The sequence below is a fragment of the Vombatus ursinus genome, unplaced genomic scaffold (genome assembly GCF_900497805.2).
Source record: "Vombatus ursinus unplaced genomic scaffold, bare-nosed wombat genome assembly UNPS02009062.1, whole genome shotgun sequence".
NCBI classification, from domain to species: Eukaryota; Metazoa; Chordata; class Mammalia; order Diprotodontia; family Vombatidae; genus Vombatus; species Vombatus ursinus.
Genome location: NW_020948840.1, coordinates 7,059,407 through 7,072,720, shown reverse-complemented (window position 1 = coordinate 7,072,720; position 13,314 = coordinate 7,059,407). Strand labels below are relative to the sequence as shown.

Here is a 13,314-nt window from a genome sequence, read left to right as displayed (position 1 = left end):
TTGTAAAATGCAGCAACCCAGAGGATAACATGCAAATTAGTGCCTTGAGTGAATCAAAAAGAAAGCAATGCAATAAAACAAAGAATGATAGGCCACACTTCAGGGTGACCTTTGGATATGTAAAAATAGAGAATGCATTTGTTAAGCACTTACTACACACAGGGAACTCCAGATGTTATTCCACTGAGTCCAGGAGATGGAATTAATGGGGAACCCAGTTCCTGACTGGATGAACAAGAAAATCATGGACCCGGACAAGGGGAAGCTGTAGGAAGCCACATGAAGCTTAGAGAAAGAGAAGCTATAAAAAGCCAGGTAAAGTAAGAAAAAGCAAAAGTTCAGCAGAGGCAACCACCACAGTGAAGTGGGCCATGACTCAAGTGGCAAGGCTGCTTAGGCCAAGTGGGCACCAATGCAGATGTTAGGATAGAAGAACTGTTGCTGAAGCTGCCTCTCTCTGACAAGTCTAAGGCATTAATCTTTTGTCTCCTTCACTTCCAAGAATCTCTTTATGGCATCTTAAAACCTTTTGTTCTGGGCATAGAATAGGGAAAATTTATTTACCTTTTCCTTGTTTTACCTGTTTACTTTTTCTTAGAAACTCTAGCAACCACTAACAATAACTACTTGTACTTGTACTTATAGGGAAGTGCAGGTAGGAGGAAATAAATGAAGGGGGAAACATCCCAAGTGAAGATATAAAGATAGATTTTTATCCATTTTTCTCAAAACACTAAGTTGTTTTTTTAGAAATACAGATTTTGGTTAGGAGCTGGGGGCTAACAAATGACAAACTGGAGGAGCTACTGGAAAATAGCTGCATTTATGGTGGAGCTGTGAATTTGGTCTAGCCTTTCTAGAAAATAACTTGGAACCATGCCCTCAAAAGTTACTAAACTGTGCATACTTTTTGACCTAGCAATACTAGACTGATCCAACAATACTACCCTTTGACCCAGTATACTAGGCCAAAGAGAGCAAAGAAAGGAAAAGGACTCATATGTACAAAAATATTTATAGTAGCTCTTTTTTTTGTGGTGGCAAAGAAACTGGAAACCAAGGGGCACCTAAGAATTGGAGGATGCCTGAATAAATTGTGACATATGAATATAATGGAATACTATGATGCTATAAGAAATTATGAAAGGGTCATCTTTGGAGAAACCTAGGAAGATTTGTATGAAATGACATAGAGTGAAATGAGCAGAACCAGGAGAGTAATTTATATGAAGACAATATCATAAAAACTAACAACTTTGAAAAACTTAAAAACTATAAGCAATGATATGGCCAACCACTATTCCATGATTCTGGAGGACCCAGGATGCAATATGCCAACTACCTCCTGACAGAAAAGTGATACACTCAAGATTCTGATTGAGAAATATATTTATTTTGTATATGGCCAATGTGGGAACTGATTTTGTTTGACTAGATATATTTGCTAAAAAAAATTTTCCTTTTTTCTCAATGGGAAGAGATATAAGAGGGAGAAAAAATAGATTTTTGTTCATTGAAAATTTTCAATTTAATTTTTAAAAATATTAAGGAAACCTGAGCATATTTGAAGGTAATGGAAAAGGAACCAGTAGACAGAGACTATGGTAAAACACAAAATATGAACTTTCAAAGGACCAAGCTCCCAAAGAAGACTGAAAGGAATGAATCAAAAGCCTACATAGAGGGATTAGCCTTGGCAGGAGTGTAAGGCATTGATACAGGTTGGCTTTGCTGGGGTATTCTCCCCAGAGAAAGGAGGGAATGAAGACATGAAGACGGAGACAGCTGGAGTGACTGATGATATACATGAATCTAGACTCTGATATCAAGGGAATTATTCTAACCCCTGTGTTTAACTTTATCAGACCCATTCATGATTGGTGTATTCAAAGGTATCAAAGGTCTGTTTATCTTAGACTTCAGTGTTTATAGGAAGCTCTAAGTTTTTCAGTCTACCTCAGACTACAGCTGTGGGTTGTCTAGAAGTTGTGCTATGTCTGAATAGAGGTTATTTCTTGGGAACAGTTATGCGTGTGGCTTTACTTATCTGAACCAGATTAAGATGGAGCCTCAGCAGATGCTAGTAAAGTGGAATATACATGTTTTCTTGCATCCCTTCTGTGTGTATCATCTTCCTTCAGGGAGAGGGAGGAAGGAATGAGCAATCACAGAGCCCCTACTATGTGCCATCCACTGTACTAAGAACTTTGCAAATATTATTTCATTTAATCAAAACACATCTTATTTCCCCACTTACCTTTCATTGCTACTGAACATGTTTTCTTTTTTCTCATTATTGCTGGGTGAATTATGAAAAGTAGGTGCCAAAAGTCTGAAAATTAGAAAGTGAAAATTTGAAGGAATTCTAATCCAATTAGACACTAATAGCTCAGTTATATAGCATGCCACAGTTTACATAATGTTTCCCTCCCAACACTTTTGAAGGTATTTTGTAATTTTATATTTGTATGTAGTATAAAAATTACTATTCCCATTTCATGGATCAGTAAACTGAGGCTCACAGAAGATTGAAAAAACTTTCCAAAAGGTACACAGTGAGTAAGGGTTAGAGCTAGCACTTGAAAGTAGATCTCCTAAATCTAACCCAGTGCTTTTTCCACTATATCCTTATATGCCATATAGAACAATCTATTACAGGAAACAAAAATGAATCTCTAAATTTCATAAACTTTTACATGTTCAGTTATATCACCCGTGTAAGAACTTAACAATCGGGGGCAGCTAGGTGGCACAGTGGATAGAGCACCAGCCCTGAAGTCAGGAGGACCTGAGGTCAAATATGGCCTCAGACCAAACACTTGACACGTACTACCCTGGGCAAGTCACTTAACCCCAGTTGCCTTAAAAAAAAAAAAAAAGAAGTTAACAATCAGCAGAGTCAGAATTTGAACACTGGTTCTCTGACGCCAATACTATACCATGCTGCCTCACATATCCAAGCTGCCACCTACAAAGAAATATGCTTTCTTCACCAAAGAACTTTTCAGCTTCCTCATTTCCATTTCTTTACACTGGATTGCTAAGGTGGTGGAAATGATATGGTCATAAGAACAACAGACGAGCAAAAATAACCAAATTCTAGTCCCAAAACTGCAACTAGCTATATGGCCTTGGGCAAGATAATTCAGCTCTTTGGACCTCAGTTGCTTCATCTATAATATTATGGGATTGGACTATATCAGCGGCATCAAACTCAAATAGAAATGGGGGTCACTAAACCAAATAAAATGATCACTTTGGACCAAATACTGACTAAGAAGACCACAAATTAAAATTAGCTATGTTTTATTGTATTTTTATTTATTTTGTTAAATGTTTCCCAAACACATTTTAATCTGATTCCAGCATCATTCAGGAGCAGGACGTATATTTCATACCTCTGGACTAGATCATGTCTAAGATGATCCAACTCTGAATTTCTATGACTCATCAGTACCTTAAACATAATTTTTTGTTCCATATCCCCATGCTGGAGACATCAGTATTGTTCCCATCCAATCCAAATTTCAAGTCCTGCCTATGTTTTCCCCTACATTATTTCTTAGAAACACCTCTTTCTTAGGGTGTGGGGGTGGGGGTGAAGCCATGATGGCAGAGAAAAGGCAGGGATTCATTCATATGAGCACTCCCAAATTCCTCTCCAAACAACTTTAAAATAACACCTCAAAATGAATTCTAGAGTGAGAGAACCAACAAAAAGACAGGGTGAAACAATTTTCCAGCCTAAGACAATTAAGAAGTCAACAGGAAAAGTCTGTCTCACTGGGGTGAGAGTAGAGCATGATCCAGCACAGACCTTGGGGGCAACTGAAAAGGCAGCAGTGAGTTAGAAACTCTCAGCCCACAGATGATAAGGGGGACAGATAACTGATCAGAAAGAGATTAGAGGGGAAACTTTGCTGGCAGTGGCTGCAAGACTCTGTTGTATTGCCCATATGGTGATCCAGGTCATGGGGCCAGGTCATAGTCTCAGGATGAGGAAGACCACTAGCACAATACAGCTCTCAGCCTCAGGGGAGCAGGGACCCTGGTCACAGTTCCCAGGTGGAAAAGAGTGCTTGTGGTCACTCACAGACCAGAGTATAATCCAGGACAGCAGTGACCACGTCTCTCTTTAGATCATACCACTTTGGAAGAACTGAAAACTTATAGGTCCCTAGAATTCCCTCTAAAAGCACCTGCACAAAAAACCTAGAGCTTGAGACAGTGCATCCTCCAGCACAAGAACAGAGATCAACTTTAACGAAAAGTCAGAAGTCAAGAAATAGGCTGGGAAAATGAACAAACAAGAAAAAAAGAACCTGTGCATAGAAAGTTCCTATGGTAACAGGGAAAATCAAAACACAAAACCAGAAAGGGACAACAATGTCAAAATGGCTACATGCAAAACCTCCTAGAAAACTGTGAACTGGTGTCAGACCCCCAAAAAAGTTCCTGGAAGAGCTCAAAAAGGATTGTAAAAATCAAATAAGAGAGGTAAAGGAAAAATGGGGGAAAGAAATGAGAGTTTTGCAAGAGAATTGTGAAAAAAGAATCAACAGCTTGGTAAAGGGAAGCACAAAAAATGAGAAAAGATGTACAAAAATTCACAAGAAAACAACTCCTTACAAAGTAGAATTGGCCAAATGGAAAAGAAGGTACAAAAGCTCACTGAAGTAAACAACTCCTTAAAAATTAGAACTAGGCAAGTAGAAGCTAATGACTCCATGAGACACCAAGAAATAATCAAATAACATCAAAAGAATGAAAATATAGAAGAAAATGTGAAATATCTCACAGGAAAAACAACTGACCTGGAAAATAGATTGTGGAGAGATAATTTAAGAATTGTTGGATTACCTGAAAGTCATGATCAAAGTAAGAGCTGAGATACCATATTTCAAGAAATCATCAAGGAAAACTGCCCTCCTCCCCGCCCCTCCAACATCCTAGAACCAGAGGGTAAAATAGAAATTGAAAAAATCCACTGATCACCACCTGAAAGAGATATCAAAATGAAAATTCCCAGGAATATTATAGCCAAATTCCAGAGCTCCCAGGTCAAGGAGAAAATATTGCAAGCAACCAGAAAGAAACAATTCAAATATCATGGAGCCATAGTCAGGAAAATATAAGATTTAGCATCTTCTACACCAAAGAACTGGAGGGCATAGAATGTAATTCCAGAGGGTAAAGGAGCTATACAACCAAGAATCACCTACCCAGTGAAACTGAGGATAATCCTTCAAGGGGAAAAAGGAAGATTTAGTGAAATAGAGGGTTGTCAAGCATTCCTGATGAAAAGACCCGAACTGAATAGAAAATCTGACATTCAAACATAAGACTCAAGAGAAGCACAAAAAGATAAACAGGGAAGAGAAATTGTAAGGTATTCAATAAGGGTAAACTGTTTATATTCTTACAAGGGAAGATGATACTTGTAATTTCTAAGAATTATCATTATTAGGGCAGTTAAAAGAAGTATAAATAGACAGAGAGCATGTGCATGAGTTGACAACAATGGGATGTTATCCAAAAAAATTAAATTAAGAGGTGAGAAAGAGAGATGCACTGGGAGAAGGGGGAAAGGAAAGGTATAATGGGTATAATTTTCTCACATAAATGAAGTACTCAAGGAAGAGTTTTTACAGTGGAAGGAGAAATGGGGGAGGGGGTGGTCAGCAACCCTTGAACCTTATTCTCATCAGAATTAGCTAATAGAGGAAATAATGTAAACACTCAGTTGGGTAAAGAAATCTATCTTACCCTACAGAGAAGGAGGAGGAAGGGGGATGAGAGAAGGGAGGGACAGAGACTGATAGAAGGGAGGGCAGATTGGGGAAGTAGTGGTCAGAAGCAAAACACTTCTGAGGAGGGAGAGGGTAAAAGGAAGGAGAGGGAGAAGAGAAAAAGAAGAAAAAGAAGAAGGAAGAGGAGGAAGAAGGGGAGAGGGAAGGGGGAAGAGGGGAAGAAGGATGAGGAGAAGGAGAATTAGAAAAACAGGATAGAGGGAAATACACAGTTAGTAATCACAACTGTGAACGTGAATGGGATGAACTCACCCATAAAATGGAAGCAGACAATAGAGTAGATTAAAAACCAGAATCTCACAATATAATGTTTATAAGAAACACACCTGAAGCAGAAAGACATGCAGAGAGTAAAAGTAAGGGTATGGAACAGAATCTATTATGCTTTAGCTGAAGTTAAAAAAAAAAAAAAAAGCAGGTGTAGCAATCATGATTTCAGACAAAGCAAAAGCAAAAATAGTTCTAATTGAAAGAGATAAGCAAGGAAATTACAAATAGCATCTAAATTTTTTGAAGGAGAAATTAAATTAAACAGGAAGAAATGGACAGTAAAACTACACCAGTGGAAGGTCTCAGTTTTCCTCTCTCATAACTAGATAAATCTAACCAAAACAATAAAGAAGAAAGAAGTTAAGGAGATGAATAGACTTTTAGAAAAGTTAGATATGATAGATATTTTTTCTGGAGAAAATTGAATGGGAATAGAAAGGAATATACCTTTTTCTCAAGGGTACATGGCACCTACACAAAAACTGACCATGTATTAGGGCATAAAAACCTCAAGACAAATGCAGAAAAGCAGAAATATTAAATGTATTCTTTTCAGATCATAATGCAATATAAATTGCACTATGATCTGATAAAGGGCTGTGGAAAGATAGATTTTAAATTCATTCAGAAATAAATAATTTAATCCTAAAGAATGAGTGGGTCAATAAACAAATCATGGAAATTTAAAATTTAAAATTTAAATTTAAAGAAATTAAAGAGAATGACAACCATGAGACAACATACCAAAATTTATGGGATGCAGTCAAAGCAGTACTTAGAGGAAAATTTATACCTCTAAATGCTTACATCAATAAAAAAGAGAAAGATCAGATCAATAAATTGGGTGCACACCTAAAAAAATAAACAAATTAAAAAAACCCTTAATTAAACCCCAAATAGGAAATCCTGAAAATCAAAAGAGACATAAATAAAGTTGAAAGTAAGAAAACCACTGAACTAATAAATAAAACTAGGAACTGGTTTTATGAAAAAAAAACCTAATAAAATATGTAAACCATTAGCTAATTTGATTTTAAAAAGAAAAGCAAATCACCAGTATCAAAAATGAAAAGGTTGAATTCACCACCAATGAAGATGAAATTAAAGTAATTGTTAAGAGCTATTTTGCCCAATTACATGGCAATAAATCTGATAATCTAAGTGAAATAGATGAATATTCACAAAAATACAAATTGCCCAGATCAACAGAAGAAGAAATAGAATACTTAAATAACCCTATCATAGAAAAAGAAATTGTACAAGTCATCAACGAGCTCCCTAAAAAAATCTCCAGGACCAGACGGATTCATAAGTGTATTCTACCAAATATTTAAAGAACAATTAATTCTAATGCTATGTAAACTATTTGGAAAAATAGGCAAAGAAGGAATCCCACCAAATTCCTTTTATGACACAAATTTGGTATTTATATCTAAACCAGGAAGAGTGAAAACGGAGAAAGAAATCTATAGACCAATTTCCCTAATGAATATTGTTGCAAAATTTTTAAATAAAATACTAGCTTGGAGATTACAGCAATATATTACAAAGATCATACACTATGACCACGTGGGATTTATACCAGGAATAAGGGCTGATTCAATATTAGGAAAATGATCAGCATAATTGACCATATCAATGACAGTAACAACATAAATCATATGATTATCTGAATAGATGCAGAAAAAGCTTCTGACAAAACATAACACTCCTTTCTACTAAAAACACTGGAAAGCATAAGAAGAAATGGAGCTTTCCTTAAAATGATAAGTAATAGTTATCTAAAACCATCAGTAAGTATTATCTGTAATGTGAATAAGCTAGAAGCCTTCCTAATAAGATCGAGGTGAAACAAGGATGCCCACTATCACCACTATCATTCAATATTGTACTAGAAATGCCAACTATAGCAATAAGAGAACAAAAAGAAATAGAAGGAGTCAGAATGGGCAACGAGGAAACAAAATCATCATTCCTTACAGATGATATGATGGTATTCTTGGAGACTCCTAGAGAATCAATGAAAAAACTAGGTGAAATAATTAACATTAGCAAAGTTGCAGGACAGAAATAAAATAAAACTACATAAATCATCAGCATTTCTACATATTACCAATAAAGTCCAGCAGCAAGAGATGGAGTAATTCCATTTAAAATAACTGTAGACAATATAAAATACTTGGGAGTCTACCTGCCAAGAAAAACCCAGGAATCATATGAACACAATTACAAAATACTTTTCACACAAATAAAGAGAGATCTGAATGAAAATATCAAAAATCAGAAAAAAAATATTAATTGCTCACATGTAGGCTGAGCCACTATTATAGAGAAGTCAATTCTACTAAACTAATTTACTAATTCAGGGCCATATCAATCAAACTACCAAAAAATACAGCTAGAAAATATAGTAACAAAATTCATCTGGAAGAACAAAACATTAAGAATATCAAGGGAGTTAATGAAAAAAAAATTAAGGAAAGCAACCTAGCAATTCCAGATAGTAAACTGTTACAGCAGCAGCAGCTTCAGGAACTAACCTGTAAAAAGGAATTGTATAGCAGAATGAATTAGAAACCAGAATCTAACAATAAGTTGTTTACAAGAGACATGTTATACAGATGGGTTACTAGGCAGATGCAAAGTGAGGTTAAGTTTCTTCTCATTTGTGTCCTGGACAAAATATGAACTCCCTGGAAAAAAAGTGTGAATCCACTTGTCAACTCTGGCTCCTCATTGCCCTACTGCCTTTGTTTTAAGATTGACTTAGTTTCACAGATTACTAGTTGTAGCAAAAGCAAAGACCACTGAACTGCACTTCTGGACTGATACATACTTCAGGATTGGCCCTTGGGCTTGGCCTTTCAAAGGAAACAGATTTATATGAAAAAAATAGATATTAATATTCAGAGTAATGACAAAAAGGAAACCAGCAAAGATAGCCTAGCATTATCAGGGGAGGTAGTATAATGCAGTGGAAAGATAATTTTCTCTGAATTCAGAGACTCTCCACCTTACACAGGAGCCACATCAGTATGTCGAAGGCTGTATATATATTGAGTCCTCAAAAAAATTAATTACGTAACAAACTACGTACTTGAAATCAAAGTAAGATAAACTGAAATCAATACCTTTTACTCTTCTGTTGATAACTTCCAGTAGATTTCTATAATAAAAGAAAATGAAAATTTTCATGGGATTAAATCAATTCGATTATCAGCATGCTCTGGAGGGAACCATCCCACACTGTGTCTGGATATTTTGTCAGCCATATTTCCTTATCTACATTATTCATGGCCTTTTTCACTTTTCATCCTATAAACCCCAACTCCAATCCTGCCTCTGTAGGGTAAGATTAGTCCTCCCTAATCCCCTTTATTAGTAATGACCTTTCATCTTATATTTCACATAAATATCATTTACCATGGTATTATATAGTATTATAGTTAGCAGGGTTTGTATCAAAGCTCCATAAATGGACATGTTTTGTTTTCTAAACTTTTTGCATCTATCTCACTATCTGGCACACAGTAGTCACTTAATAAAATGTTTGTTGAGATGAAATTGAACTGAAATGAAATGAACTAAATTCTGCTCTCTTGTTCTTTTTGCTACTCTATTATTCTAATCCCAATCACAAAGGAAAGGGGAAACAGTAGTATTGGATTCCTCTAAAGTAGTATTTCTAATAGCATATTAGGAGGACTACTAGTGGATTATGAGGGAAGAGGAAGTTCCACGTAGAAAGATGTAAAAGTATGAGAGATTTGTGGAGGAATCTATTCTGTGAGTGATGCAGTCCGCGAGTGAAGTAGGAATAGTGAAAGGACTAAAATTTTTGCCATTGTGGATTATTAGTAATATAATAATAATGATTAACTAAATATTTCATTACATAAAAACAATTTTCTAGTAAAGAATTCTTCATGAATAAAAACTTGGACAAGATTAATAAGTAAGAAAATGTAGAGATTAATACCATACCGGAGAATATGAGGAAAAATTTTGTAAGCTATCAATACTATTCCTTTCTGAAGCATCCTCTGAGAATCCTCTTTCAGCTGCCACGCCATTTCTGCCAAACAAAAAAAAATAACAATTGATTTTACATGTCTAATTATTCCTTTATACATGAATCACTTTTTCATTCCTCTTAGACATTCTTTAAATATCTCACATTCTGTTCACAATGGCTATTATAGTTTTTTATTTTATTTATTTTTAGTTTTCCATATTCACTTTTTTTATTTGTTTAGAGTAATTTTTATACGTATTTGGAGGGGTTTGAGGGAGAACTCTGTCATCTTGGCTCCCCACCTTTCCACATTCACTTTTATAAGATTTTGAGTTCCAGATCAGCTATTACAGTTTTTAAAACTATTCTTTTTCAGGAAGTTTGTCTTTGAACAAATATATATAAATACATAAATATAAATATATAGAAATACATAAATATATATATATACATAAATGTATATAAATACATAAATAGATATAAATAGATATATACAAATATATATATAAAATATAACATTGGCATAAACTTTGGCTACTTTCAAGGCTGTAAAATCAGTCTTTCAAGGAGTCTAGCCTGGATTTTGGACTTTGCCTAATGCTATCTTTAACCCAGCATGTAGTTTGATCTATAGAAACAATTCAATTTCAGAATGTTTGATTTCTTTTAATCAGTATCACTGAAAATTGGTTATACGATAAAGTATTACGAGCAAATACTTCAAAGAGGAGGTACTAAAAACAAAGATACTGCTGTTATAAGCTTCCACCAATAGCAGGTTGCATTTTACTTTTTAGTCCAAGAAGGATCAAATATCTTATACAAATATTCACTTTTGGAGGGAACATTACGGCAGAGTAGCAAATCTCTTATTTAGGCTCAATCTGATCCTTAGCATAATTCAGCCACCAGTAAAGGAACATACCCTGAAATGATTTCATTTGGCCAGAAATACAACAAAGACTTATAAAGTTTTTGCAACAACATCCTAAAAATCCAAAAGATAAAACATTATTCTATAAAAGTAGACCTCTCAGGTGGAGCCAAAGTGGCTGATGAGGGCTACAACTCAGCTGAACTCTTTTAACATTCCCCTCCAAACAACTTTAAAATAACCCCTCAAAAAAATTTTGGAGTAGCAGAATCAACAAAAGGTATGGGTAAAATATTTTTCCATTCTAAGAAAACTTAGGAGGTCCACAAGAAAGGCCTGAACCACTGGGGTGGAAGCCTGTCTAGAGCATATACAAACAGTGGCTGCTTGTGTCACAGCCACAGCTTCAGGAACACTCAGCCCAGAAACAATAAGGAGATCAGACAATTGGTCAGAAAGAGATTACAAGGGACCCATCGCTGGCAGTACAGCTGGTACTGATTGGCAACTCTATTGCTCATATATAGTTCTGGGTCACAGTTCCAGGGTGGAGAAGAGTGCTTGTGGTCAGTGAAAAGGGCACAGGGACCCAGGTCACAGTTCCAAGACCAAGAGGAGGGCTAAACTGGCAGCTACAGGTGAGCAGTAGCCCTTCCTGGGTAAAGACCAGAGCACATGATCAACTATGATAGTCTTAGCTCTTCTCAGCAATACCATGATTCAAGATAATTCAAAGACTCATGATGAAAAATGCTATCCACAACCAGAAAACAAACAAACAAACAAACAATGGAGTCTGAATGCAGATCAAAGCATACTATTGTCACTTTTTTTTCCCATGGGTTTTTCTTTTTGTTCTGTTTCTTCTTTCTACTAATGTGGAAATGTTTAACAAGATTGCGCTTGTATAACCTATATCAGATTGCTTGCCATCTTGGGAAGGGGGCAGGGAGGGGAGAGAAAAATTTGGAACTTAAAATCTTATAAAAGTGAATGTTAATAACTATCTTTACATGTAATTGGGAAAAAAATACTATTTACCAAAAAATAAAAAGACCAGAGCACAGACCAGGAGACCAGTGATTACACCTGTCTCTGGATTACACTGCCTTGGAAGCAGTGAAAACTTGTAGACCCCCAGAACTAGCTCTGAAAACAGCAACATGAACAACCCTGAAGCTTGGGACAATGCTTCTTTGCCCTCAGATGAGCAAAGCCCAACTTTAACATAAAGTTTGAAGAGAAGAAATAGGCTGGGAAAATGAACAAACAACAACAAAAAAGAACTTGACCATAAAAAGCTACTATGGTAGCTTTTGGACTTGGCCTAATGTTATCTTTAATTTGACATGTAGTCTGATTTATACAAATAATTCAATTTCAGAATATGTTCGACTTCTCTTAGAAGGGAAGATCAAAACACAAACTCAGAAAACAATAACATGAAAACAGCTAAAACAAAAGCCTCAAAGAAAAACTGCTAACTGAACACAAGCCCAACAAGAATTCCTGGAAGAGTTAAAGAAAGAGCTAAGAGTGGTAGAAGAAAAAATGGAAAGAGAAATGAGTGATGCAAGAAAGTTATAAAAAGAGAATTAACAGCTTGGCAAAAGAGGCACAAAAAATACTGAAGAAAATGTCACCTTAAGAAACAGAATTGGCCTAATGGTAAAGGAGGCACAAAAATCCACTGAAGAAAAGAACTCTTTAAAAAGCAGAATAGGTCAAGTGGGAAAAGAAGTACAAAAACTCACTGAAGGAACTAATTCCTTAAAAATTAAAATTAAACAAGTGGAAGCTAATGACTACATGAGACATCAAGAAACAATAAAACACAATTAAAATAATATAAAAATATGTGAAATATCTCACTGGAAAAACAACTGACATGGAAAACAGATTGAAGAAAAATAATTTAATGGATTACCTAAAAGCCATGATCAAAGAAAGAACCAAGGCTCTTATTTCAAGAAATTATCAAGGAAAACTGCCCCCCAATACCCTAGAACCAGAGAGTAAAATAGAAATTGAAAGATTCCATCAGTTACCACCTGAAAGAGATCTCAAAATGAAAATTCTGAGGAATATTATAGCCAAATTCCAGAGCTCCCAGGTCAAGGAGGAAATATTGCAAGCAGCCAGAAAGAAACAATTCAAATGTTGTGGAACCATAGGCAGGAAAACACAAGATATAGCAGCTTCTACATTAAATGACTGAAGGGCATGTAAAGTGATATTCCAGAGGGCAAAGGAGCTAGGATTACATCTAAGAATAACCTATTCAGCAAAATGGAGTATGATCCTTCAAAGGAAAAAATGTAGATTTAGTGAAATAGAGGACTTCT

The 13,314-nt window shown here is 35.5% G+C and overlaps 1 protein-coding gene across 1 annotated transcript in view; it reads right to left on the bottom strand.

The window, feature by feature from the left end:
• Positions 1-13,314, bottom strand: part of EIF2AK2 (eukaryotic translation initiation factor 2 alpha kinase 2) — a 79,811-nt gene that overhangs the window by 21,768 nt on the left and 44,729 nt on the right. The window contains exons 10-12 of the mRNA XM_027850297.1: positions 10,065-10,155; positions 9,212-9,246; positions 2,258-2,332 (exon numbers count right to left, since the gene is read on the bottom strand). Of these exons, the coding sequence (XP_027706098.1) occupies positions 2,258-2,332; positions 9,212-9,246; positions 10,065-10,155 (201 nt within the window). The remainder of the gene's footprint in view (positions 1-2,257; positions 2,333-9,211; positions 9,247-10,064; positions 10,156-13,314) is intronic.